Raw genomic sequence first — 23,686 nt, 5'->3', positions numbered from 1 at the left:
AATACAGATAGTGCAGTGGGTACCCAAACTCATCTTGTGATTATTTTCCAAGTCCTAGAATACATAACTGGGATAGCTATACTCAAAAGTTGAAAGAATCACCACATTCCGTTCCATGACCTATAGAGTGAGTGTTATTGAGATCAGAATGTTTAAATGGAAGCCATTATAGATAGCTACCTCTACCTGGGAAAACATCAAAGTGACAAAGTGACTTTCCTTTCTGCTCCCTAGGCTGCCCAAGACTAGACCTGGCATCCCCAGAGCTTTGTGCAGACAATGTTACTGGATAGGACCCTATCTCCTAACCTCCCTAGGGTATACTCAAGATCCCATCTTACTTTCCTAGGATTGTGTACCTACTGTGCTTCTTTCCCAGGTAGAGTCATCATCTTTCTCCCCTTTAGACTTCTAAGATCTACTCTTAACAGGACTCCATATTGACCTCTTTAGAGATTCTTCTTTCCTCTCCTCGGACCTCCCTACATCTTGTGTATCCTTCCTCAGACTGATGCATATTAATTTCTTTTCTTGTTGCTGTCATAAAACACCATGACCCAAAGTAACTTAGTTCCAGATGGTAAAGAGTACAGCATGGCTGGGAGGCATGACAGCAGGCAGGCATTGTGGCCTAAGCAGTTAGCTGAGAGCTCACATATTCTACCAGATGCATGAAGCAGGGTACAAACTGGAAGAAGGACAAAGCCATATACTCTCAAAACCTGCCCACAGTGACATACTTCCTCTAGTAAGGCTGCACCTCCAAAACCTTCCAGACAGTGCTACCAACTAGAGAACCCATGTTTAAATACCCAATCCTTTGGACATTTCTTGTTCAAATTACTATACCATGCTAACTAACCATGCTTTCAGGTAGGGTCCTCACCTTTTTCTCCCTCATCTACCTAAGACCCCACCCGTATTTTCTGGGATCCCACACTACCCACAGTATCAGGTTGGTCCCTCTTTATTCTCCTACCTAGGCCACTGAGAACTAGCCTGTCTTTCAGTGATCCTTCAAAGACTGGTAGGAGCCTCTCTTTTCTCCTCCCTAGGCTGAGGATGATTCTGCTTGCCTTTCCCAGATCTGGTGCTGACCATGATGTACTTCTGGTTAGGGTCCTCTCGTTTCTTTTCCCTAGGCTGTGCATGACCCCATTTTTCTTCACCAGGACTCCATGCTTATCATACTGTTGATTTTCTAGGCAGTACCCAGCTCTCACAGTTGGCTCCTAGAAAGAGGCCAGACATGGCTTTACTCTTAGCTCTAGCCCTCTTTGACTCAGGATATTTTCTATGCACCCCCTCTTTGACTCAGGATATTTTCTGTGCACCCTGTCCACATAGCTCACCCCAGTGAGAGAACTGCTTCCCACAGCTATTGCCCCTGGGGAACCTACCCAAGCTACTCAGCCCACTACTCTACCTTGGAACTATCTGCAGCTGTATGTGTGGTCGATAAGAGGCTTACTTTACCCTGCCCTACCCCCTTGGGACTTATCCAAACTGCCCAGACCACTAGATAGCCTCTGGCCTCTCTCTAGCTGCTCATGTGGTTCTGGTGATAGACCTGCTCTCTTCAGGTTCAATACCTTTGAAGTTTCTGAAAGTTCCCAGTTTGCTGCTTCATCTTGGGAGTACAGTTGATTTGGCTTATCAAAAGACACAATCAATAACTTAATTCCAGATACCCAGGCCCCATAGAAAAAATAAGTAATATGAAATAAGTAATAAGAAAATAGGTTCCCATCAAGGATCATTAGGTCCATAGTCTTTCCTGGGATCTCACACTGTCTACACTACCAGGTAGACCCTATAGAGGTCCTTGTACTCACAGATAAGTGTGGTGGTATTGTGTTCCCCAAAATATTGTGTATCCTAATAAACTTATCTGGGGTCAGAGAACAGAAAAGCCACAATATTAAACATAGAGGTTAGGCAGTGGTAGCACACACCTTTAATCCTAGCATTCCAGAGACAGAAATCCCTCTGGATCTCTGAGTTCAAGGCCGCATTGGAAACAGCCAGGCATGGTGACTCACGCCTTTAATCCCAGAAAGCAGCCTTTAATCCCAGGGAGTGGTGGTAGAAAGCAGAAAGGTTTATAAGGCGTTGAGGACCAGAAACTAGAAGCATTTGGCTGGTTGAGCATTTGGCCTGGTTAAGCATTTGGCTGGTTAAGCTTTCAGGCTTTGGAGCAACACAGTAAAGCTGAGATTCATTCTGGATGAGGACTCAGAGGCTTTCAGTCTGAGGAAACAGGAGCAGCTGAGGAACTGGCAAGGTGAGATAGCTGTGGCTTGTTCTATCTCTCTGATCTACCAGCATTGACCCCAATAACTGGCCTCAGGTTTGATTTTATTAATAAGAACTTTTAAGACTCATGCTACAGATAAGTACTAGGGGAACCAGGAATGTTAAACATTTCTCTACGTGTGAACATGTGTCTCCCTCCATCTATATGTGTTTCTTGTGGTTTTTTATTTTTAGCTTTTTGTTCTATTTGCTTGTTTGTTTTGTCATATTCTGGTTTGTTTGTTTTTATTTTATCTTATATTTTTATTATTATTTATTTTTTTAGATGCATGTTTGTATGCTAACGAAAGAGAAAAAGGGTGTAGATTAGGGTTGGTGAGGAAGTAGGGAGGATCTGAGAAGAGTTGGGGGAGGGAAAACTATAATTTAAATATATTGTATGAAAAATATCTATTTTCAATAAAAAATTAATAAAATGAGAAGTTAAACTAGCTTTCATTGTACTAGAAGGTACTATGCTTGGGAAAAGTCATAAAAAGTTTTAAAAAGCTGTAAACCATGTGAACTACAACAATGATCAATGTTGCAAGATATGATCATAGACGCAATAGTGGCATGAATGGTCTGGGGATAAACAAGCACTTTCTTAATGGATTTATGGGCCACTCCACAGAAGTAAGTGCATGTCTCATGCTGTAAATCTAACCAAGAGCCCATGGGTGCAGAGCTCATAGGCCCTGCTATTCTGCTAAATGGACATTAAACTGCCTTATAAATTTGTATCTCTCTACCACCAGATGAGAACTACTCACAATTTCATGAGATTAGTTTCTTTGTGGTTAATTCATGAACCCAGAACTCGGTCAGGAAAGATTAGACTGAAAAGATGTCTTTTCGGCAAGATAGAACCATTGCATTCCTGAACTCACAACATCTGAGTTGGCCTGTACTATGTCTGCACAAGACTTGTACAAGATCACTCAGTCAACATTATCGTGTGGAGGGTGGGGAAGCTATCTTAGTTATTTTCTATTGCTGTGATAAAACACCATGATCAAGGTAACTAACTTAAAGAAAGAAGCGTTTATTTGGGCTCATGTTTCTAGAGGGATACGAGTTCATCACCATCAGAGTGGGGAAGCATGGCAAAGTACCAAGCTGAGGACACACATTTTAAACCAGAAACAAGATGCAGAAAGGAACAGCTCATGGAATTTGAAATCTCAAAACCTGCCTCCAGTAACACACTTCCTCCAGCAAGCCCATACTTCCTATATTACATAAACAGTGAATCAACAGGGAAGCAAATACTCAAATGCCCAATAGTATGGAGCATATCATGCAAACTACCACAGTCTACTCCCTGTTACCCATAAGCCTGTGGCCATATTGTGATGCAAAATGCATTTAGTCCAACTTCAAAAGTCACTTTAGTCTCTCAAGGTCTCAACACTACTTAAAACATCATATTGAAAGCTGCTGGTAGCAAAAGGCCATGGGAATATACAGCCGGTGACAACTAGCATTCAAAAGGTCAACCTATCAGAACCAAGGGTTCTGGTGGAGAAACCCTCATGCAAGGCATTTTGGAATCACTGCCTTTGAATGAATTGGCTGTTTCTTGTAAACTTCTTATGCAATTACACTATGATATCTCCCTATTACCATGCATCTTCATGTAATGTATATATGTAAGTTCATGATTACATCTCAATCTTATGGGCACATATATCTGTGGGTGGTCAGGAAGATGACTTTTCATTTAGCTGTATAATTTTTTTCTTTCATTTTTCTTTATTAAGAAATTTTCTACTCACTCCACATACTATCCACAGATCCCCCTTCTCCTTCCTCTCACCCCCAGCCCTCTTTCCCAAGCCACCTCACATCCCCACATCCACCAAATCGAGGTCTCCCATAGGGAGTCAGCAGAGCCCAGCACACTGAGCCTAGGCACATCTAAGCCCCTTCCCACTGCCCCAAGGCTGTGCAAGGTGTTACACCACAGGCATTGGGTTCCAGATGCCTGTCCATAGACCAGGGACAGATCCCGATCCTTCTGCCTGGGTGCCCCCCAAACAGTTTGAGCCAAACAACCGTCTTCTGTATCCAGAGGGCCTAGTCTAGTCCCATGGGGGCTCCATATTAGCTGTATAATTTTGATATATAGAAAATATACTAGGATATGCTTCATAGTCACATCCATTTTCTCATGATACTGTAGACACTTAAAGCCTGCTTTGTTCCTTTTGCTCAGACTAACACAGAAAATAATTTCTCCTCAGTCTAACACAAACTGCACACATTTAGCTCATTTTTACCTCAGAGCAAGTTCAAACTAGACTAAAGGCCTTTGTATATAGATTATAAGTTTAAAACTTTAGAGTATGCACAAGGTCAGAGTTGCAGGTATCCACCAAGGCTACTAACACAAGCTAAGAAAGCCTGCCAATTCTTCGCTTGCCAAGTCTGCTGATAAAAAGCTATGTCTCAGAGTTTGTGGCACTGGTTACTGTGCCTTCTCCCTCTGGTCCTGAGTGTGAAGACCCACAGAGGTTTCCTAGTGAGATCTGAGCTTTCTTTACCCATCAGGGCTTCATAAGGGGATGACTTGACCTCATGTGTGGTTACCAGGTGTGTGGAAGGGTCTGCACTTGGCTGTGTGGTATGCTTTGATCTAGCAAGGCGGTCTTTTGCCCTGCTCCTTGGCATTGTTATAAAAAGCCCTTTTGAAGAGACAGAAGGGGCCAGTGGATTTTGATCCAGGTCCTCCCGAAGCTATCCTGTGTTTCTGTCTGTCTCTTCTCCACTATCTTTCTATCTAAAAGTTTCTTATTCCTCTGTCCTCCCCATAGGAACTGTTTAAAAGGTGGAAACTGGCCTCCTACACTTGAGACCTTGGACCTTGTGTTACCATGGTAATGGCTCTGCTCCTTGTTGTCTATTCTAGAAATGTGCTATGACCTTGAGGGTTTTGAAACTTTTCTCAGTATTTCAAGAAGTCTCCTGAGGGAAATGTAAGGAATCAGACAAGAGAGGAGCTAAGAATAAGAGCTGAAAAGAAGCTGTAGATTTAGAGAAGCAGTAGAAAAAAGAGAGAGCAGTAGAGAGATCAGAGGCAGAGTTGAAGCTTACTTAGAACAATAAAGTGGATGGACTGAAAGAGCACGGTGTGCGTAGATTTATTGATATACCCTCAGATAAGTAGATTTATTCATAGATAAATAGTTTCTGCCACTTGTAGCACCTTCCCTGGACTCTGGAAGAAAGTTTTTTTTTTGGGGTCAGGCACCTAAAAAGCTTTTGATAACATTCCAAGTCCAAAGTCTGTTCTGAAACTCAGGGGAATTCCCTAACTGTAACTCATATAAAATAAAAAGAAAAGTAAGCTATGTTCTTTTAACTTACAACAGCACAGAATATACATTACCATTCCAAAGTGGAGCAATGGGGCACAGTGAGGAAATATTGGACCTAAACAATACCAAAACCTAGCAGGGCAAGTGCCAAATTCTGTAGTTCGACCTCCAATGACAAAAAAGTTGCAGTAGTTCTACCCTTTCAGCTTTGGAACCTGCAACATACATTTTTCTGTTAGGCTGGTTCCACTCCCTGTATGCAGCTTTCCTTGGCAGATATCTCATGGTTCTTGTCTCTCCAACATCTTAGGGTCTCCAATGCAATGCAGGTTTCATTTCCACAGTCCACACAGTGCTCTCTCAGGGCCTTTATTTAGGAACTCTCCTGCTATACACAGCCTGGCCTCATTGGCTCTGGTTGGCAGCTATCCTGGCATGGAGCTTGTGCCCCTTGACTTACATTTATTATAGTTTTTCTTCCCTTTCTAGGATCAGAAAATTGTCAGGCATTTTCCTTATACAAATTGGAGGCTTAGATGGGTGGAGTCTTTATTCCTGTGCAGATAAAGCATCCCCTTAATCTCTTTATCTCTCTCATCACAAGGCTTGGCTGCCATATTTCTGGTGCTCTTTTTCTCTTTAAACTGTACATTTGCATTTATTTCTGACCCGTTTTTTTCTTTTTCATTAGCTCTATTTAAGAGTGGTCATCAGTAATCAGGTAGTTGGTAGTAGTAATTGGAGACCCTTAACATAGAGAGGATAGGAACATATGATGTCTGTCAAGAAATTTGCGGGCAGTGAATGGTGTGACACCCAAGAGAAAGTCTATGTGGGATCCAGAGGGCCAGCTGTAGTGATGGAGTTGCTAAAATCTTTAGGTCTTGCATCATGCCACCACATGTTCTTGATACTGAGATACTAAATACAAGATTAAATGTTTGTTCTTTTGTGTTTTAGTCTTATTTTCTATGCTCATTCTTCCATTTTATTTATTGTTTACAATGTGTACGTTGATTTTGAAATATTGCATATTTGAATGAGAATATTAACTTTGCTATTGTATGTCAGTTATACATAATAAATAACAGCTAAGATTTTTTTTTTAAAAAAATTAAAAAACCGACATGTGGACCAATGGAATCGAATTGAAGACCCTGACATTAATCCGCACACCTATGAACAAATAATTTTTGACAAAGAAGCCAAAAGTGCACAATGGAAAAAAGAAAGCATCTTCAACAAATGGTGCTGGCAAAACTGGATATCAACATGTAGAAGGCTGCAAATAGATCCATATCTATCACCGTGCACAAAACTTAAGTCCAAGTGGATCAAGGACCTCAACATAAATCCAGCTACTCTGAACCTGCTAGAAGAGAAAGTAGGAAGTAGTCTTGAACACATTGGCATAGGAGACCACTTTCTAAATAGAACACCAGTAGCACAGACACTGAGAGAAACAATCAATCAATGGGACCTCTTGAAACTGAGAAGCTTTTGTAGGGCAAAGGATACGGTCAACAAAGCAAAGCGACAGCCTGCAGAATGGGAAAAGATCTTCACCAATCCCACATCTGACAGAGGACTGATATCCAGAATATATAAGGAACTCAAGAAATTAGACATCAAAATGCCCAACAGTCCAATTAAGAAATGGGCTATAGAACTAAACAGAGAATTCTCAACAGAGGAAACTCAAATGGCTGAAAGACATTTAAGGAATTGCTCAACATCCCTAATCATCAGGGAAATGCAAATCAAAACAACTCTGAGATACCACCTTACGCCTGTCAGAATGGCTAAGATCAAAAACACTGAAGACACCTTATGCTGGAGAGGATGTGGAGCTAGGGGAACTCTCCTCCACTGCTGGTGGGAATGCAAGCTTGTACAACCACTTTGGAAATCAATATGGCGATTTCTTAGAAAATTGGGAATCCATCTCCCCCAAGATCCAGCTATACCACTCTTGGGCATATACCCAAGGAATGCTCAACCACACCACAAGAGCACTTGTACAGCTATGTTCATATCAGCGTTGTTTGTAATAGCCAGAACATGGAAACAACCTAGATGCCCTTCAACTGAAGAATGGATAAACAAAATGTGGTACATATACACAATGGAATACTACTCAGCAGAGAAAAACAATGACATCATGAGGTTTGCAGACAAATGGATGGATCTAGAAAAAATCATCCTGAGTGAGGTATCCCAGACTCAGAAAGACAAACATGGTATGTACTCACTCATAACAGGATACTAGATGTGGAACAAGGATGACTGGACTGCTACTCACATCACCAGGCAGGCTACCTGGAAAACAGGACCCCAAGAAAGACACAGGGATCGCCCAATGACAGAGAAATGGAATGAGATCTACATGAACAGCCTGGACATGAGTGGGGGTAGTGAAGGGCGAGGGTCGAGGGAAAGAGAGCTTGGGTGAGTGGGAGATCCCAGCTGGATCAACAACAGAGAGGGAGAACAAGGAATAGGAGACCATGGTAAATGAAGACCACATGAGAATAGGAAGAAACAAAGTGCTGGAGAGGCCCACAGAAATCCACAAAGATACCCCCACAACAGACTGCTGGCAATGGTCGAGAGACAGTCCGAACTGACCTACTCTGGTGATGGGATGGCCAAACACCCTAATTGTCGTGCTAGAAACCTCATCCAACTACTGAGGGATCTGGATGCAGAGATCCATGACTAGGCCCCGGGTGGATCTCTGGGAGTCCAATTAGCGAGAATGAGGAGGGTTTATATGAGCGAGAATTGTTGAGACCAAGGTCGGATAAAGCACAGAGACAAATAGCCAAACAAACGGAAACACATGAAATATGAACCAATGGCTGAGGGGTCACCAACTGGATCAGGCCCTCTGAGTGGGTGAGACAGTTGATTGGCCTGATCTGTTTGGGAGGCATCCAGGCAGTGGGACCGGGTCCTGTGCTCATTGCATGAGTCGGCTGTTTGAAACCTGGGGCCTATGCAGGGTCCCTTGGCTCGGCATGGGAGGAGGGGACTGGACCTACCTGGACTGAGTCCACCAGGTTGATCTCAGTCTGAGGGGAAGGCTTTGCCCTGGAGGAGATTGGAATGGGGGGCGGGCTGGGGGGAAGGTGAGGGGGGCGGGAGGCGGGAGAACAAGGGAATCTGTGGCTGATATGTAGAACTAAATTGTATTGCAAAATAAAAATTAAAAAAAAAAAACAAAAAAAACAAACAAAAAAAAACAAAAACAAAAAAAAAACAAAACAAAAAAACAAACAAACAAAAAAAACAAAAAACAAATACAGAACTATACTTGGTATAATGTACATATATTTCTACTCTTATTTGAAATGTTTGTATATTGATACAAATGTAAATTTATATCTGTCGTACTTTATGTATGTTCTACTTCTGTTTAGGATATTCGGTATATTGATATATATTTAAGATTATTGTCATATTGCATATCCCACTACATACTCCTACCTCTGTTATAAATATTGATATATATTTAAGATTATTGTCATATTGTATATCACACTATACACTCCTACCTCTGTTATAACATCTTGTGTATTGTCACAACTTTGAAGTCATCGTTCTTTACCATACACTTGCTTATAGACTGTCTACCTTGTTTACGTGAAGTCTTAGTCCTTAGGTTATTTCAGTAGATAAGACTTGTAGATTTATAGTCACCTATGCTTGTCATCTCTATAGTTACGTTAGTCAGGTTATACAGATTTACAGATACATAGGTCAGATGGACAGGTAATCTTCAAACACTTCATAGACCTAGAGAATATGGCATTTAAATAACTTAGAATTCTGTTGATGCAAGACACAATTGCTCCTGGCTGCACCAATTTGATCCCGAGAGAATGTTGGGCTTCTAGACATTTCCATTTGGAAGTTTGTCTTCTTGGCACAAAATGGCCTACTGGGCAAAGAACTGCCCTTGCCTCGACAGCTGACAGTACAAATGCAATGCTATCCTTTCTGGACAAGCGGGACACAAGGAAAGCGACCACTGTACTCTGCCAAGACAGGGTAAGATGGTCTTTCAGAATTCCTGCTTCTGAAAATGGTCTGTCAGATACTTTAGGCCTGTAGCCAATTTGAATGCACCAACAATGCTGAGAAACATTAGGTGATTGTCCAGGCTACCAGCTATCTCGGTCTACTCTCGCAAGATTCCCGAAAGTTGCTTGCATCCATCTACCATTTCTCAGGTACCATTATATTCCTTCTCAGGTCTTTGATGGGATTGAAGACTAGCAGTTATAGTTACAACTTAGTAGATAGAACATATTAAGTATTAGATTCAGGTTCTTTAGGGTAGGACACCTTTTGGAATGATCTTTGTAACATGCCATTTATCTATGCTCTATACTTCTCTGGATTTTAATATGTGTTTCTTGCTTGATATTGTTTGCATTGGTTGTAGTTCCATCTTATCTAGGTCATTATCCCTCATTATTCCTGGACAATATTTGATAACCATTCCTTTGTATATAGTCTTGTATTAGGTTAGAACTTTCTTATTTAGACAAAAAGGGGGAGATGTAGTGGGTAGCCATTCCAGCTTTGTTCTGGAAGTTCCAACCCCCATTGAGACTTCGGCAACTGTCACGCCTACAAGGCGGGGCCAAGGGAGGCGCCTGGGGACCCGAGATCTGGATCGGCGGACACTCTCTTGGTTCCAGGACGCTGGATGGTTGAGGTAGACCAAGCAGAGCTCCAGAGAACACCGCTGGACTGTGATACACCTTTCCCAGACCCCGCAACCTACCTATCCCTTAATTTGTAAGTTATGCCATTAAATAAATCTCCTTTTAACTAAAAAAAAAAAATTTGAAACATTGGTGAAATGAACAAGTTTATTTGGTACATCCACCAAAATTCACTGATGAAAGCAGTTATCTGCATATCACTACATCTATTGAAGAATTAGAGCATGTAGATAAGACTTTGTAAAAATACAACTCTAAGTTCAGTGTCATAGTTAATGCTACCAAATTTTAAAGATGAAATTTTACAAGATGAGAACACCTCTTCCATAAAACGGAGTAGTAAGAATATTTAAAACCAGAAAAAGAAGTGCACTCCCTTAATTTATTATCTAACAGTTTAATATATTTTGATCATATTCTTCCTGTTATCCTTTCTTATCCCCCTCACTCTTTCAACAAACTTCTTCTTCTCAGTATAAGTCCCCATACTTTCATATTTCTTTTTATAACCTATTGAATTTAATTAGGGCTACTCATACAAACATGGATGAAAGGTTATTTGCTAGAATATGGGCAGCATGCTAGGGGCTACACCATTGAAGAAAATGACTCCCTATCCTCCAATAGCCATTAACATCCTCAGGAACAGCTAGGCCTCCCAAGCCATGATCTTGTGTATGTCTTGAGTAGTCAACCACAGCTGCTGTGATTTCATGAATGCCCTTTACAAAGCTAAAGTACTATCCTAAATGTTAGAGATATTTAAGCAATTTTAAGTTATTCACGCTATTCTATGCAGGCAGAGTTACTAGTGATGAAATGTGGATCTAATTCTAATCTCAAACAATAATTGAACTAGTAAATTATGTATAAGTCCCCTTGATATCCAATGCAATTGTTACAGAAGGATACATTTTTTTCTAGATAACTTGACAAGGAATGACATCCATTTCTCAATGTTAACTGAAAAAAAAACAAGATAGGAAAGCTGTAGAACATTTTGTGCAGTAAAATCTTGTCTGTCTGTATTTGTAGAATATTTAAAATCTTGTCTGTATCTGTAGAATATGTAAAATCTTGTCTGTATTTGTAGAATATGTAAAATCTTGTCTGTATTTGTAGAATATGTAAACTCTTGTCTGTATTTGTAGAATATGTAAAATACAATAACTGAGTCTCTGTGTTTGTGTAATACATAGAAACAATTTTATTTGTTATAATATATCTTCTTTTGACTAATCAAAAGATTTGAAGGAAATGAAAGGATAGGGTAAGAATAGATCTTTGTACACTTTTGTGGCTCTGGATCTCATACTGCTGAGCACATGTTAATTGTAGAATTAAAAAATAGAAAACAAAAACAAGATACAATCCTAACTTTTGAAGATATTAAAATTATGTCTATTTATTTATTTATTTATTATTTATTTATTTATTAGTTCTCTATTTTGCTCTGCACTGGCAGAATTTACTAATTAGTAAAATATCAGTAAGACTGTTAAAGAGGAGCCCATTGAAGGGCAGTTCAGTCTTGTGTTTAACTAATCCCAAATGAATTGAGAATGAATTATCTCCTGAGCATACACTGAGTCCATGCATTTATTAGGAAAATTGCTTGACCAAAGGGAAGCCAGGTTGAATGCTATCAGATGATTGGTACATTTTCCCCCCTCTGTCTCTATATTGTTTGGTTTTCAAGAAAGATGAGTCACAACATCACCACTTGCACGTCTTGAACTTCTGTTTGCGTCCTTCTGCTCTTTCGTTGAGTGTATCAGGAAGGTAAGGTTTTATTTATGTTTGTGTAGATTCCAATCTTTACCATATCCAGAGACCTTCAAAATATTTCACCTTCTAGTATCTTAAAACAGTATCAGTTGCTCCATGTTCTTAAATAATTGCAAAGATGACCATAGTATGTTTTGTACATAGATCATAACATACTCAGTTTCTGTAAAATGACAAAAGAAATTAATGACAGTTTTATTTTTATTTCTAAGTGAGACTTTTAGCAATCTCACAAGCAGGTCATATACGTTTTTTTTTTACAAGGCAGTTTTCTATGTAATACACAGAGGTAATAGTGAATGGAATGATGAAAACACCTTCTGAAGAATATTATTAATATGTTTAAATTTGTGTTTTAAATGGCAGAATTTAAGTCATGGCTGACCATTGTAAGGTTTTATATTTGACTGGTATTATCATAAGCACTAAACAGTATGTTTCACATTTGTGAACAAATGCGTTCTCACCTATTATTGAAAACTTTACTATACTGGAAAAAGCAAGGCCACCAAGTAATTAAATATATTTATTACTATTAATTTTGTATTTTGGTATATTTTAACTATCATATAAACCACATAACAGGTATCTGTCAGTTTTGATGACATAATGATGAAAGAGGTATATATATTCCTAAAGAGAAAAAACTGAGACTCAGGAGATTAAAATAGAAAAGGGTGGATAATGCCCATTATCAGTTTAGTACTTATCTTTTGCTGAACTGCCCTGCCTAGAAAGTAGTGCATTGCATTTGGTGATAACTTATACACAGACTCTATGTTGTCTGATATGTATCAGGAGAGAATAGAACTGGTAGAAGATTACAGTGTAGAGCTCTGTGATTTCATAAAGTAAATCCTATAGAAAATTTTGTTTATTCTGTTGATTATTTGAGAAGGAATATACTATTACACTTTGAGATAAAAAACTTCTGTATGAGTTAGTTTTTGTCTTCAAGAAAGTTTAAACATAAAATCACAAAGTGAACTTAGTAAAAAGAAAACGTTAAAATGATGTCACTCAGAATTAATTGAAATAAATTATTGACCCCTGGTTCTATTTAAATTATTTTCCTTGGCCCATGACTTTTTTGCTTTTGATTTATTGAGACTAGGTCTTGGCTGGCCTGGAACTCGCTCTGTAGACCAAGCTGGCCTGGAACTCAAGAGATTCACCTGCCTATGCCCCCTGAGTACCAGGATTGAAAGTGTATGCCAGAACTGTCTGGTGCCTGGCCCATGTTTGAATTCTCACAAATAAAGAATTTATTTGTTTTTATAATAAAGAAAATCTAGTCTCATTTCTGTGTTTGCAAGCACATTTGTTTCAATGGCCATTTTAAACAACACATATATTAAGATTGAAAATAACCCCTGATACCATTTGGGTTTAGTAAAAATAATTTGGTGCTCGGTTTCTACCAAAACACTATAGAGGTTGAAAACAATATTAGAATTGAAATTAAATGTTATATATTCAGTCCTGAAAGCATACAATATGTGAAACTAGAAAACAGTGTTTCATGTTAAAAATGAAGATACTATTAAAATATTGTTACACAAATCTATAACTCAATGGTATCCTACACATAGTGGTTAAGAGCATCAACTGCTCTTCCAAAGGTCCTGAGTTCAATTCCCAGCAACCACATGGTGGCTTACAACCACTTGTGATGAGATCTGGTGCCCTCTTCTGGCCTGCAGGGACACATGCAGACAGAATACTGTATACATAATAAATAAATAAATCTTTACCAAAAAAAAAAAAAAAGAGTGTGAAACCTTTCCATTTCATAAGTCTGTTCTGCCTCGTGGCACTATTTAAAAATGATTTATTATAATCTATAAAATCTTAAAACCTCAGGTTTGGGGATTTAGCTCAGTGGTAGAGCTAGGCAAGCGCAAGACCCTGGGTTCAGTCCTCAGCTCAAACAAAACAAAAATAAAACAAAACAAAAAAAAAAAAAAAAAACAAGGGCTGGAGAGATGGCTCAGAGGTTAAGAGCACAGGCTGCTCTTCCAGAGGTCCAGAGTTCAATTCCCAGCAACCACATGATGGCTCACAACCATCTATAATGAGATCTGGTGCCCTCTTCTGGCATGCAGGCATACATGCAAGCAGAACACTCTATATATAATAAATAAATAAATCTTTAAAAAAAAAAAAAAAAAAAAAGAAATTATGACTATGTAGAGCCTTGCATAAAATGGTTGAAGGGGGTTTTATACACCTACCTATATGCTTTCTTTTAACAAGAGGTTTTCTACTTAATAGAAATGAGCAGATATTGCTTCATTTATTTGAACATAGTAGTATAAATATTTAAACTTCAATTCTCTTACATTAAATTTATGCTTCATTTTTTTTATTAATAGATTTTGTGGACTATAAATCAGTATGAGAAACTACTCTATGATTACTGAGTTTGTGCTCTTGGGCATATCAGACTCACCAGAGCTTCAGGTTGTAATTTTTTCCTTTTTATTCATTGCTTACATATTAAGTGTCTGTGGAAACCTAAGCATCATCACACTTACCTTGCTACATGCTCAGTTAAAGACTCCTATGTATTTTTTCCTCCAGAACTTCTCCTTCTTAGAAATTATGTTCACCAGTGTTTCCATCCCTAGATTTTTGGGGTCAATAATTACTAAAGTCAAGACCATTTCCTATAATAATTGTTTGGCTCAGTTATTTTTCTTCATCTCCATGGGAGTGTCTGAGTTCTTTCTTCTAACTGCTATGTCTTATGATCGCTATGTCGCCATCTGCAAACCACTGCATTACACCATCATCATGAACCAGAAAGTTTGCACCCTTCTTGTACTTGCCTCATGGCTGGTAGGATTTCTGACCATTTTTCCATTAATCATGCTATTCCTCAAGTTAGATTTTTGTGGTTCGAATGTCATTGATCATTTCTGCTGTGACTACTTCCCCATCTTACAGCTCTCCTGCTCAGATACAAGGCTTTTAGAGGCATTTGGCCTTTATGTTGCCTCCTTCACTCTGCTGTTCACACTGGCTCTTGTTATCCTGTCATACATCTGCATCATCAGCACCATTCTGAGGTCTCCATCTGCCAGTCAGAGGAAAAAGGCTTTCTCCACCTGTTCCTCTCACATGATTGTCATCTCCATCTCTTATGGAAGCTGCATTTTCATGTATGTCAAACCTTCTGCCAATGAAAGGGCATCACTGACCAAAGGTGTGGCTGTTCTCAACACTTCAATTGCTCCCATGTTGAACCCTTTTATTTACACACTGAGAAATCAACAAGTAAAACAAGCCTTCAAGGATTTGATGAATAAAGTAATGTTTCATAGAGACAAATGAAAATGCAGGTTAGCTTGAATGTCATTATACCCCTTCAAATAGGAGGGACGAAGCTTTATATTATGAGCTCATCGGTTTCAGCTTTCTTAAAAATTATTTTGTGTGTATTGATGTTTTGCTTGCATGTATTTCTGTGTACCAACTTGAAGTCTGGTTCCCACAGAGACCAGAAGAGGGCATTGGGTCCCCTGAAAGTAGAGTTATAGATGGTTGTGAGCCACCATATGGGTACTGTGAATTGCACCATTGTAGTTGGAAAGAATAGCAAGCCCTCTTAACTGCTGACTCATCTCTTCAGACCCTCAACTCTCTTTAATTTTAAAGTAACTATGTTATGTTTCCCATTAAACCTGTGTAGGTACTGTTTAGCATTTCATCTGCATTGAAATATTCCATCCTGGAGGAGGTGGGATCACTGTAAAGTATTATGGAACATTTAATAGATATCCATGTTGTGGAATATTAACCTGTGTTTGGTTATGCTCTTTGTCTCCAAAAATATGATGCTAATGGTAAAATGCATTTACAATTGGTGTTATTTGCTTGTTATTATTTTCTTCTCCATTTCATTGGGCACTATCTCTCAATCTTCCTTTTCTAACTTTGATACAAATGTGTATTATATTTTATATTCCTTTAGATTGCATGTGTAGGCTATTCCTATAGGCTATTCCTACATGCTAATATCATGGCTATTCCTTTTTGTGCATATATTTGGAGTGATGTGCATATGTAGGAGTTTGTGTACATGTGTGTGCATGTGCACGCCTGTGTGAGTGGAGGTCAGAGGACAGTACTGTCCCTGTCTATCACTTATGCCTTGTTCCCTTGAGGCAGAATATCTCATTGAACTTGGAGTTCACTAGGCTCACCACAAACAAGGCACAATGACCCACTTGTTTCTGTTCTCTTCTGTTCCTGGGTTACAAGCATTCATGGGGCTGTGCTCAGATTTTATGTGGCTACTGATACCTAAACTTTGCTTCTCCTGATTGTGCATCAAGCACTCTTAACCACTGAGCCATCTCTGCTTGTCCAGTCTACTGCAATTCATTAATATAAATTAGTCCCTTGAGCTGGTGGAAGAGATCATACATTAACCATATCATGCTACAGAAAATGTATGTGAAATATGCCAAATAATTAAAAAATGCCTTCTTCCTGATACTCTTCCTTTTATAAGCTGTTCTCTTCCATCTCTTCAGTCAAAATAATACATACACTATCAACAAAATGGTAAAACAAAGTCCCAAAGTCATTTCAGTGAGAAGGGGAATGTTTTTATAAATACTAATAATTTCTATGTATCAGATCTTATTCATAAGCTGATATTGTCACTATTCCAGCCATTCTGGATGTTACAAAATTCTATGAAAATTGGCAGTAATATATATTCTTGTATCAATATAGAAGATGTTGGAAGATTCTGATTTTGCATTGATTCTTTAGCTAATAGCTTAATTTAATTTTTTTCATGCTTTAGAATTTCATATGTTCACAATGAACTATATCTATCCCTAGTCTCTCCCTTCCAGCTCACCCCCTTCCTCATGTTTTTTTTCCTGCTCTTTCTTCATCCATAATCCACTTAGTGCTGCCCATATGTTTATGGATGTTTGGCCACCTTCTGGAGCAGAGGAACCTACCAGAGGCCACACTCTCAAAAAAGAATGAATCTCTCTCTTCCACCAACTGTACACTGCCAAGGGGTGGGGTGTGGAGACTTGCCTTCTCTGTGCTGGGATTTTGATTGGTTTGATCTTGTACAGGTCTTGTGCAGGGAACCACAGCTGCTGTGACACCATGAGTGTGGTGGATGTGTCATGTCCAGATGTCCATAACAATCCTTCCCATTTTCTGATTCTGATGTTTATTCCATCTCCTCTCTCTTGATGCTCTCAGAGCCTTTTGGGGAGGGCGACTATAATAGATGTCCCATCCAGGCCGAGCACTCAGTCATCCTGTGTCCTTTGACCAGTTATGCACACCTCCACTGACTGCTGCTCACTTGCAAAAGAAGCTCTCCTGACAAAGACTGAGAAGAGCCAGGATTTCTGAGTATATACATAACTGTTTAGAAGGTGTTTGACAGCATGACCATCTAAAATAACTTGGACTAATGACCTCATCCTCCATGGTTGTTTGAGCAGGATTACAGCAAAAAATATGGTGTTCTGTCCTGAAGAACAGGCCTCAAATCTGGTCATTAAGTGGTTAGTTATCCAGAGCAGTCTTGTCTATTGTACCAGCGGACACATCTTGTCTAGCAGGACAGTATTGCAGTATGCAATGTCTAGTGCTGGGTAAGATCACTGGTCTCTTTGTTCCCCAGCAGCCTGTATAGAACTTTTCAGCAGGATCAAAGCTTGTAGCAAGGAGAAAGTTTCCTGGGTGGTCAGAGACTGATTTCTCTATTTCTTGCATCCAAGGTGTGTGGTGTCTTCAGGACTGGAATATTAACACGTTTAGTATGATAACCAAGGGAAATGGTAACACCATTTGTAGTTTTGGAGACCTTGGAACCCACCCTTGCCAACAAATCACAGGGAGATATCTGATGCCTGGTACTGGAGTTTTCATTTAACAACCAACATCTTTTGGTGCTGTGGGATGTGACAATGTCCGTCTTTGGAGTGTAATTTCACTTTAGTTATTATTTTTAAAGTTATATTTTGAAGTCAACAGCTCAACTTTAGTCTAACTAAGTAGATTATACCAGACTGTAGTTTGAAGTGTTGTATTAAAATTATATTACATGCTATATTTTGTTATAGTACACAAAACTAATTTTGTACTGATTAAAAGGTAGAAATTACTCTTTCTATTTGTGTTTATTTAAATAGGGGCTGTATAGGACTGTTTTTTTAAGGGAGTACACTTATTTATAGGTGGTCTTAGATTATATTTAACATTTGTTAGCTATGTGATTTAAATCATATTATACAATCTCTCTGAACCATAATGATTCATTTGTAAACAATAATAAAAATTTTTAAGGCCAAATGAGAATAGAGGTAAAAGTCCATAATCCTTGTCTGAAAAATTAAAAAAATGATAAAATGACTTATGTGGTATTTTGCTGTACTTAGAGTCTAATGCTATCTTGTTCAGATATCATCAGAGAAGCCTCCTTCTACAGCAGATGGGAACAAACACCGAGATCCACAGCCAGACTTTCCCAGACAGTGAGAGACCTTGGAACATGCATTCCCTATATGGGATGTCTCCATCAATCTCTTTCCTCAGAGTACAGGCAACTGGAGGAGGAGGAAGTGGAAAGAGTGTACAAACCAGGGGGAATGGAGGACGCCAAGGAAAAAGTCCCTCTAAATCAACGTGAACAAAGCTCCCATGAACCCACAGAGACTGAAGCACCACACACAGGGCCTTCACAGTCTGCACCAAGTCCTCTGAGTACATTTTATGGCTTCCGCTTTAGTGTTTATAAGATTCCTGAGTGTGTGAATGAGTGGGCCTCTGATTCCTTCTCTTGGGCTGTTTTCCTTTTGTTGGTTTGTCTTGTCAAACTTCAATGTGATAATTTTTATCTTATTATATTAAAAAAGAATGAATGAAAACCTAGCTACTATGATAAAGATTAACCACTAAATTGTCCTTTATACCTGCTGGATAGGGAAAATCAGTTTTCTCCACTAGTGACCCTGGGTATATTAACCAATCTAGGACAGGCTTTGCATTCAGGAGTAGTTGACCACCATGTGATGGACTCCACTTTAATTTTTTTTTTTGTGTGTATGAATTTATTTGGTTACAGTTTGGTGGGTTTTTTTGGTGTGTGTGTGTGTGTGTGTGTGTGTGTGTGTGTGTGTGTGTGGTTTTATTGGCTTTTTTTTCTGTTGTTACACTGAGTTTTTGTTTGCTTTTAAGAAAGAACTTAAAGCTGGGTGGGTATGGAGGGGGAGAGGAGCTGAAAGAACTTGGGTGAAGGAAAGAATATGATCAAAATAAAAAATGTTTTAAAAATAAAAATGTAATAATAAAAATACAGTGATTAGAATAGTACTTTTAATAAAGGTATTATTGCAACCACTGTGAACATCCTTCCCCAAGTTAAAAATTCATTCTGTTTGAATGAATAATGACAGAATACTTCAGCCATTTTTGGAGCCTCAATGCAACATACTTATAAAGCACAATTGTTTTTATATAATTTTATTTAATTTTCAAAATCTCTCAAGAAATAATCCTATTTTCAACAAAGGAATTGAAGATTGACAAAATTAAGTGAGTCACCCAACACTAGAAATCCCTTTAATTCTTATTTGTACTTTTATTCTTAGTCTTCCCAATTCAAAGCTCATATACATATTTATTTTATTATTTAATGAAAATTGATTAATTAATAAATTATATTCTGATAAGTGTTTTTCCTCTCTTGTCTCCTCCCAGATCATCTCCTCTCACCCATCCATCTAACTTCAGGCCTTCTTTTTCTCTGTTTAGAAAGCAATCAGGCAAGTAAATAAAAAATCCAATAGAGAAAAACAAACAAACAGAAAAAACCACAAAGAAATAGCACAAGATACACACACATACACACACACACAGACACACAGATACACAAACACACACAGAGACACACACATACATACACACCCATAAAAACACAAAATTGGAAACCATACCACTTCAACAAAATCACAGTGAGATAAATGGTGCACAGACAAAGCATTAGGAGACAAAATATCTCAAAAAATATCATGGAGTTCATTTTGTGTTGGTCCTTAACTGCAGGTCATGTGGCTTCCTCTTAAGTGGGTTTGTATACCCAAAGAGACTCCCTGGAAAAAATGAACTTTTCTTATGTGTGTGGTTTTCAAGTAGCGATAGCTTCTTGTTTGGGGATGAGAGGTCATGTTCACTTCCCCCTCTCAGTGCTGAGACTCTATCTGGCTCAGCCTTGTGCAGGCCCTGTGCATGCTGCCACTGTCTCTGTGAGTTTATGTGTCAGTCCTGTTGTGTCTGGAAGGCATTGTTTCACTGGTGTCTTCCATCCTCACTGACTCTTTTTTTTTTTTTTTTTAAAGATTTATTTATTTATTATGTATACAATGTTCTGCCTGCATGTATGTCTGCAGGCCAGAAGAGGGCACCAGATCTCATTATAGATGGTTGTGAGCCACCATGTGGTTGCTGGGAATTGAACTCAGGACCTCTGGAAGAGCAGTCAGTGCTCTTAACCTCTGAGCCATCTCTCCAGCCCCCCCTCACTGACTCTTATAATCCTTCTACCCCCTCTTCTGCAGGGTTCTCTGAGCCAGAGGAAGGAAGTTTGTTGGAGACATTTCATTTGCGATTGAATGTCCCAAGGTCTCTCACTCTCTGTCCATTCTCCAGTTGTTTGTCTCTGTATTTGTTCCCATATATTGAAGGTGGAAACTTCTTTGATGATGGCTGAACAAGTCACTGATCTATGGGAATAGAACTTTATTAGGAGTCATTACATTGCTGCATTCATTTAGCAGAGCAATAGTATTGGCCTTTCCCCTAGGTCAAGGCCTATCTAGTCCAGGTTCTTGGCCACCTGGACACTGTCAGTCATGAGTTCCATTTTGTGGAGTGGGCCTTAAATCCATTCAGATAGTGGTTGGTTACTCCAGCATTACTGTACCACCATTGCACTGGCTCATCATCCAGGAGGTCACCAGTGTAGATCAAAGGGTTTATATCTGTTAAGTTTCTCTTCTGGTTGCGTGCAGAGTACTTTCCAGTCCCTTGAGCAGTAGTCAGTAGGGGTGAAGGCTCTAGTTAGGTACCATTTCGACTTCTCTGTGTTCAATGAGTTATTCGAGCATTTTCTTCAGCAATAGGGCCTTACAATCAATTTGTGCAGAGCAACCAATAGCAAAGCCCATATATTTCTTGACTGTTACTATTTATTATTATTATTTTTTAGAAGTTGTATGTAGTGGTCTCTCTTCTAAGATTTGTTTCTATATACACTGGTATTATTGTTATTATTATCATTATTAAAATTAATTAACACTCATATTTACAAGGAGATTTTGTGCAAGTAATCATGAAAAATAAGTAAAAGAAATTTTAATAAAATAAATCCTTTAATTATTCATTAGCTTCTGAGGAGTCTTTCTTTCAATCTGGTCAGTAGAAATTCTGAAAAAAACCATTGCATGATGAGCCAGACTCTGGAATACTTGAATATTGGTATATTTTAAAAAAGTTACAGTTTTTTAATTATATATGTGTATATAAATATATAAATATACATATATATGTATATATATATATATATATTTCCTTAAAACAGGAACAAAATATTGATCCTGTGTAGCATATGTTGGCATATGATTTTAATTCCATTACTTGGGAGGTAGAGGCATGTGTATTTCTTGTTTGGGGCTAGCCTGGTGAGTTTTAGGCCATCTAGGGTTAAATGTGAGGCCTTAACAAAAGTTGTCTATCCTGACCTGGCCGTACTGGCACTCACCTTTAATCCCCGTACTGGGAGGCAGAGGCAGACAGATCTCTATGAGTTCAAGGCCAGCCTTGTTTACAGAGTAAGTTCCAGGGCAGCCAGGGCTGCATGGAGAAACCATGTCTCCAAAAAACAAGCCCCCCAAACTGCTTATCCTGAACATTAGGTATGTATTATGGGATGTCTTAAAGTGATTATGAGCTGATATAGATATTACCTATACCATGAATAGTATTTTTGATGTATTAACTTAAATTTCGAATAACTTTAAATTTCTAAAATAGAAAAGTATAACATAATAAATAAAGTAAATATTTGGACGTAGAATTTTTTTTTTGTGACTTTGAATTTTGTTTAATGGCATACAAGACAATTGAGTATACAAAAGCAAAGTTGAAAAAAACCCTAGATATTTAAAAAGGTAATTGCATTACTGTAGAGATTTCAATAATAAACATCAAAAACCATTAACAAAAGCAACAACAACAACAACAACAACAACAACACACATACACACAGAATAAAATTGAGATGTTCAAGTCTTTTGTCTCAGTCTCTCAGAGAAATAGCCTTTGATGTTTAAACCTGTATTTCCTTTAAGCTAGAGTTCCCATGCTGCTCTCCCCTCTCCCGAGGCCATGGTGACATCTGGCTCCAAGCTGCTGCTGCTGACTACTTCTGGTACTGTGGTCCTGAAGCAGCTGGGGTCTGTGGATATCAGTTGCCTGTGTTACCTCAGGGTCCCATGCAAACCATGTATTGAACCATTTATTGAATATGAGGGCCCTGCTGACTTGGCCTCAACCCTCACTGTTCTGGAATAACCCCCTCCCCCGGGAGAGTGACCATCCTACCCCAGGAGAGCTGACCCTGAGCCTCCCCAGCCCTAGGATAACAGAACCTGATGACCTCACCCCTTATAGGAGAGCTGGCTCCCATACTTGGGAAAGCTCACCTTACCCCGCCCCTCATGATGTGAGCACCTCTTCCATAAAATGGAGTAGTGAGAGTGTTAAAACCAGAAAAATTATCAGCCTGTGGCTCCTCAGGTACAGCAAGGATTCCCAACCATCATCATGTGAATGTCTTGAGTAGTCAACCACAGCTGCTGTGATTTCATGAATGCATTTTTGCAAAGCTAAAGTACAATCCTAATTTTAAAGATATTTAAATGATTTAAAGTTATGCTGTTGTGTGCTAGCAGAGAATGAATGCTACTAGTGAATGAAATGTGTATCTAGCCCTAACCTTAACCAATAATAAAATTAATAAATTATGAATAAATCTCCTTGGATAATCCATGCAAATGTTACAAAAGGAAACTTTTTTTTCCCTAGATAACACAACCAGAAATGACATCTATTACTCAGTGTTAACTGAAAAGCAAGATAGGAATGTTGAACAATATTTTGTGTAATGAAATTTCAAAATATCTGTACTTACATAGTGTATATAATATAATAAAGTACATAAAACAATAAGTGAGTGTGTGGTTGTGGTTGTATAATACATAAAACCAATTTGGTATAATATAGTATATTTTATTTTGAATAATCAAAAGATTTGAAATAAATGCATGGTTGGTAGGGTAGGTTAAGGATAGGTCTCTGAATGGATGAGATCTACATGAGCAAACTGGGGGTGAGGGAGGGTAATGGAGGGCAAGGATGGGGGAAAGAGAACTTAGGGGAGTGGGAGGTCCCAGCTGGATCAAGAACAAAGTGGGAGAACAAGGAAAGAGACACCATGATAAA

The 23,686-nt window shown here is 38.7% G+C and overlaps 1 protein-coding gene across 1 annotated transcript; it reads left to right on the top strand.

The window, feature by feature from the left end:
- Positions 1-14,536: 14,536 nt before the first annotated feature.
- Positions 14,537-15,475, top strand: LOC131895145 (olfactory receptor 6C3-like). The gene has a single exon (XM_059245573.1). It carries the CDS (start codon positions 14,537-14,539, stop codon positions 15,473-15,475), a length of 939 nt encoding a protein of 312 aa, XP_059101556.1.
- Positions 15,476-23,686: the final 8,211 nt, after the last annotated feature.

The sequence above is a fragment of the Peromyscus eremicus genome, chromosome 18 (assembly GCF_949786415.1).
Source record: "Peromyscus eremicus chromosome 18, PerEre_H2_v1, whole genome shotgun sequence".
Lineage (NCBI taxonomy): Eukaryota > Metazoa > Chordata > Mammalia > Rodentia > Cricetidae > Peromyscus > Peromyscus eremicus.
The sequence above is the reverse complement of the archived record's forward strand: the minus strand, read 5'-3'. Positions and strand labels throughout refer to the sequence as shown.

Coding starts and splice junctions, on each gene's coding strand:
- LOC131895145 (XM_059245573.1), top strand. CDS start 14,537: ATGAGAAACTACTCTATGATTACTGAGTTTGTGCTCTTGGGCATATCA.